At 54.5% G+C, this 5,414-nt stretch overlaps 1 protein-coding gene across 3 annotated transcripts in view; it reads left to right on the top strand.

Annotated features, from left to right (window-relative positions):
* The window catches only part of NEK7 (NIMA related kinase 7), a 46,736-nt gene that overhangs the window by 15,112 nt on the left and 26,210 nt on the right, over positions 1 to 5,414 (top strand). Inside the window, exon 7 of one of the 3 annotated variants that reach the window (XM_015568453.1) lies at positions 224 to 366. The exons of 1 other annotated variant lie outside the window; for it this stretch is intronic. In XM_015568453.1, the coding sequence (XP_015423939.1) occupies positions 224 to 366 (143 nt within the window). The remainder of the gene's footprint in view (positions 1 to 223; positions 367 to 5,414) is intronic. One more of the 3 variants, XM_015568454.1, reaches the window with a different exon arrangement.

A 5,414-nucleotide genomic window follows, 5' to 3' on the forward strand; every position in this document is an offset into this window, starting at 1 on the left:
CTTGAGGCGGGGGCCAGGGCTCCCACGGGGCGGCGTGGAGGGCGCAGGCCGCAGCGTGTTCTCGGGTGTTTCTGTGAGAGCTGACGAGTCTGACGGCTGTCCGCGGGTCTGCGAGGAGAGAGGAGTTGGGAAGTTTTCCGTTTTCTCAGAAACGGCTTTGTGACTGTAGTGAGTGGTCTCGGTGACGCTTTAATCCAGAACTTTGAGTGTCATCTCTCACCAGGCTGCCCCTCATCTGCCTTCCCTCCTTCTCACTGGGTGTGTTTTGCAGTGGGCACCCCGTACTACATGTCTCCCGAGAGGATACACGAAAACGGCTACAACTTCAAGTCGGACATCTGGTCTCTGGGCTGCCTGCTGTACGAGGTAGGTCCTGTCTGTGAACTCGTGTGTCCTCCGACTTCCTCGCTGTCAGCGTTCCCCCATCCTTACAGGAGGCACTGATGTTACCCTGGGTGATGAGTAAGAATCAATGTTGAATTATGAGTCCATGGGCGTGGTAACTGCTTTTATAATGGAACTTAGTGACTAGACATTCCTGCACATTCACTTTCTTTAATATATTTTTAGATTACTTTCCTTTTCATGAGAATTTTACTTTTTTTTTTAATTTCTCAGAGGGGACTGGACATGTGTCCATCGGAGAGGTGAGTCGCCCACGTAGATTTGCACGTGAACACATATCTGAGATGTGTGTCACTTCAATGTTAAGATAAAGCATGCATATTTTGTAAAAAATACGTTTAATACATGCTTACCTCTCATGTTGACGGTTGCGGTGGTGGCATGATCTGAAACGGCCACAGGAAGAGAAAGAGGCGTTAGCAGGCCAGCAAACCAAACCAAAGTCGCCGGAGCCCCCGTGTCCACAGTCTCCGTGGCGACCGGCAGTTCTCAGGCCCCGGCCTCTCACAGGCGTGGCCCAGCCCCTCGACGTCCCAGCGCCCTCACCGTCGTTCAGAGAGCCAAACCGGTTTCGGCGAGAATTTTACTTTTTAATTTTTTTTTATGTTGACATGATGTTTTCAGCATCTTGTTTATAAAAATATACGTTTGAACGTCCGTGACAAAACTGGCCTATCCAAGCGTTGCAGCAGAGGGCTAATGGGATGGATTTAACATGTGAAAGCAGCAGGAAAGATCTTTATCACCGTTATTTTCCCTTCACGTGGGGTAGCTGGGCTTAAGGATAGCAGGCAGCCAGGTCGTTCTCTCGGTTGCATTTCCACGAGGAACGCTCGGTGCAGTGCTCTGCCAGGCGACCGCTGACCATCCCCACGGGGACACGGTGCAGGCCGACCCTCCCGCACACACTGCGGGGGGCACCCAGACGGGGAGGGGAGCGTAGTGTGACCCCACGGGCCTCTCACCGAGCGAGGACCCGGAAGAGGGGCTTCAGCTAGGACTGAAGAGGCATCTCCGAGGATTAAAGGCTCTGTGCCAATGCTGTCATTTCAGAACCAGCCCACAGCTAACTCCTGTAATGAAGTAAAACGAGGGGTGATTCACAGAGTCCCCTTCCTGTGTCAGTGTCACCAAGGAGGCCTGAGGGGGCACGTGGGGGCCTGAGTGGGAGCGTGGGGGCCTGAGGGTCCCTTACGCCCTGTGTGTCTCTTGGCCTCGTACTTAGATGAGATGCGAGCTACAGCGAGGCCTCCGGTTCACTGCCCACCTCTGCTCGGAAGTGGGGCTCCGGGGGTTATTTTTTAACGTGAATCCTGATTGTGAATCGTTTTATTGATTGCGGGTTCACGTCCCCCTTTTAAAAAGGTTATTTATTTTGGGATCACTGACTTTCTCTCCCTACTAAGTGACTAGTGATTACTTAGAAAGAAAGGGTTTTTAAACGTTCTTAGCTATGTCCCTCGGATAATGTGTATCATGAAAAATGATGAGTTAGTGATAGAACGTATTTTACGTATGCATGTGATGTTGCTTTATACTTGGGGATATTTTGTTAAAATCTGGCACAGCGTCAAAAAGAGCTGATTTGATAAGTGACTAATGTAGAAAGGTCACTATCATGCGGACACGTTTAATACCCGCTTAGATCTCACATTCCTCCTGGCAGCGTCTGGTGTGATCACAGCAACACCTTCCTCTCAAACCCGAAAATGAGCAGCAGAGTGAGTCCCCGATGAGATTCAGTGAAAAAGAGAAAGTTTGGGGGGAAGTTCGCAGCTTCTTTAGGGCCACAGGCCCTCCGGTCAGGACTGGGCCGTCCTCCGCCCCTGGGCCTGGCCGGGGGTTTGGGGGGGGGCGGTGCCCCCTCTGTGTCCCGAAGGGCCACCCCCTAATGGCTTTGGTGGCCACTCCTCCGCCCACTGGCTTCCAGGCTGTGGGTGATAGTGAATTGAAGTGTGTGTCCCGGGGACATTAGCTTCCATTCAGTGCGTTTTGCGCAGTTCCTGCGAGCAGGTTGTTTGGGGGAACTGGGATTTTTCTAGAGATTTACTCCACATTCATGTTGTATCTGCTCCCAGTTAGGGTTTAATAGTGCGTTACTGGAGCCTTTAAAACTGGCCGTCCGATGACACCGGCCTTTCACATGGGGTCCCACTAAGAATGCGCCATGCAGGAGCCGGAGCCTTTGCCGCAAATGCATTTGAAACTCAGAAAATCAGACTTTCAAATACTCCCGAGACCTCAAAAAATAAATAACCCGCACACCCCGCAGCAGCGTTTTAATTGATATGCAACAAAGTAGACTTTGCTAATTAAAACCAAGATGCCGCCTTGGCCACGGGGACCTTTACACGGAAAAGGAGGTTTTACACGGCTCCTCCATTGTTCAGCTCAGCGGCGGCCCCCGCGCCGGGTTGGAGGTTGGTGGCTTACGGTTCAGGAAAAGAGAGAGCTGCCAGCGGCCCGCAGACAGACAGCGGCCCGGCCCCCGCGACGCCCCCGGAATACTGATCAGGGCGCCGGGCCCCGGAGGTCAGGGAGCGCGTCAATCAGCCCGCGGCCGGCTCCGCGCGGAGCCTCAAATTAGCCTGAAAAATTCAGCCGGCGGGAGGCGAGGGCGCGCAGCTGTCAGGCCTGCGCCGGGCGGCACTAATGAAGCAGATGAATAGTGCAGGAGCTGGAAAATAAAAACAGGACAGTTGACATTTTTCATCTGTCAGAGCAGGAGACGCGTGAGAACACGCCGTCCCTGTTAACCCCCGAGGGCCCGCGGCTCCGTCCTGCGCGGAGCCCCTGGTGCAGGCGTGCGGGCCTTCTTGTGGACGGAGCCCTTTGCACACTCAGCCCCGTCCGCAATGGGCTATTTTATCAGAAAGCGTCCTTGTGTTTATTTAAAATATATTTTTATTGATTTCAGAGAGGAAGGGAGAGGGAGAGAGAGAGAGAGACATCCATGATGAGAGAGAACCATGGATCGGCTGCCTCCTGTACGCCTCCCACTGGGGACCAAGCCCACAACCCGGGCCTGTGCCCTGACCGGGAATCGAACCGGGGATTCTTCAGTCTGCAGGCCGGCACTCTATCCATTGAGCCACACCAGCCGGGGCTGTCTTTGCATTCTGAACACAAAAACACGTGATTCTGATTGGAGCCCCTCTTTAGAAACCTCCTCCCCTTGGGGTGTTCTCCGTGATCGGGGACATTCAGATCCCCCCTTCCTTCTCCCCGGGAGCTGTTCACGGTGTTTGTGCAGGACCCTGGGATGGTACGGAAGATGCAGGCTGGGCCTCGGGCCGCCCTCCTGCCCGAGGTACAGAAGGGGTTAAAACCGGGCCCGCAGACAGAGCGGTCGGCGCGCGTCCCCCACACTCCTGAGTGCAGAGCACGGACAAGCGTGTCTCACACGCACCGCCTGTCGGGGGCACGTTGTCCTCCGCGCTTGCGATTAGCGCGTGGGAAAGGGGTGACTGGCTCGGGCAGCCCCGCGCCCGTGTCCTCGCTGCTGCGCCTCCCGCGCCCCGGGGCTGAACGGGACCGAACACTCGAAAGGGTGTTTGAGTTTGTAACCTGCTTCCTGCGTCCTCGCTGCCCTCCAGGTGCCAGCCCGGAGCCCTGGCTGGAATCAGTTTGAATTCAGTGTCCTTTAAAAGTTGTTCATTCCTTGAGTTGTTTTGTTTTTTTCTGCATTAAAATCTCACTTGGATGCCTGGACTTGGTGCCTGTGAGTCGTAGAGCTTTTGAACATAGTCAGTGGTTTTTTGAGATGCTTCCAGAGGGAAAACAGTTCCAGGTCACTGCAGACTGAGGGGCAGGTGGGGGCTCGGGTGGGGACCCTCTTCCACAGAAACGGTGATGCAAGAGCAGTGCCCGCATTCTCCTCCCTGAGCCGCTGTTGGTGATAGTTCAGCGTTAGCTTTGTGTTTGTTATATTCCGGCCGTTACCTGGTCCATATAGAGCAGCGGTTCTCAACCTGTGGGTCGCGACCCCTTTGGCGGCCGAACGACCCTTTCACAGGGGTCGCCTAAGACCATCCTGCAGATCAGACATTTACATGACGATTCATCACAGTAGCAACATGTCAGTTGAAACCAAACTGGGGCATGTCTCCTGCAGGAGGTTGTCCTGTCCGCCCCTGTCTGCCCCTGCCCACTGACCCCTCCTCCTGGGCTCCCCCTGGAGGCCACTGGTCCTGCTCCTGGAGGTCACTGCTCACCATTGGCTGCGGCCGCCCCGTGGGCCTGCAGGGCCTGGGCACTGAGGCTCAGGGGAGACTGAGGAAAGGGGAGAGAGAGAGTAGGGTGACCACGGAGAAAAGATAGGATTTCTGGTGCTGTTCTCTGCTCTGTCACAGGAGCACAAATGGGTATCTTTAGCCCCTCTCAGAGGTAGAGCTTGATGGCTCTGAAGAGATTATAGCAATTTGGTGATTTCACAAGCGCTAATGTACTGACCAGAAAGACTTAATGCAAGTTTTTGAAAAATCTAAATGATTCCTAAAGACATACGTATAAGGCAGAGAATCTGGCTGCTGATTGTGGAAAAGGTCTCTTTTTGAAATTAAATGTATGGGGGCGACATTGGTTGGTAAGACTGTTTGGTGTCCAGTGTGCGACTCCATGATGCGCCATCTGCATATGCACTGTGCCCACCCCCCAGCCCAGTCTCCGTCCATCACCAGGTATTTGACTCTGAGTGGAAGGGGCTGGAGGGACCTGGTGGCAGCTCTGCCCGCGTGATCCTCAAGGCTGAGCCTCGCTGCTTGGGGAACCCACTGAAAGGAATTGCCTGGGCTCCATCAGCATCTCCCGTTTAGCCGAACACACAATGGTTGTAGCTATTTCGTCATGGTTGTATCGATCCCCTCATGACGGTAGCAACCCCGGCGTGATGTCACCTGTGAGGGAGACACGCGGAGCAGCAGGCCTCAGTCAGCTTGCGTGTGGCCTGTTCACGTCTCCGGGAGCTGGTGGAGGCCCCCGGGGAGGCCCAGTGAGGGCCTCTGCCTGCC

This window comes from Myotis davidii, unplaced genomic scaffold (assembly GCF_000327345.1).
Source record: "Myotis davidii unplaced genomic scaffold, ASM32734v1 scaffold685, whole genome shotgun sequence".
Lineage (NCBI taxonomy): Eukaryota > Metazoa > Chordata > Mammalia > Chiroptera > Vespertilionidae > Myotis > Myotis davidii.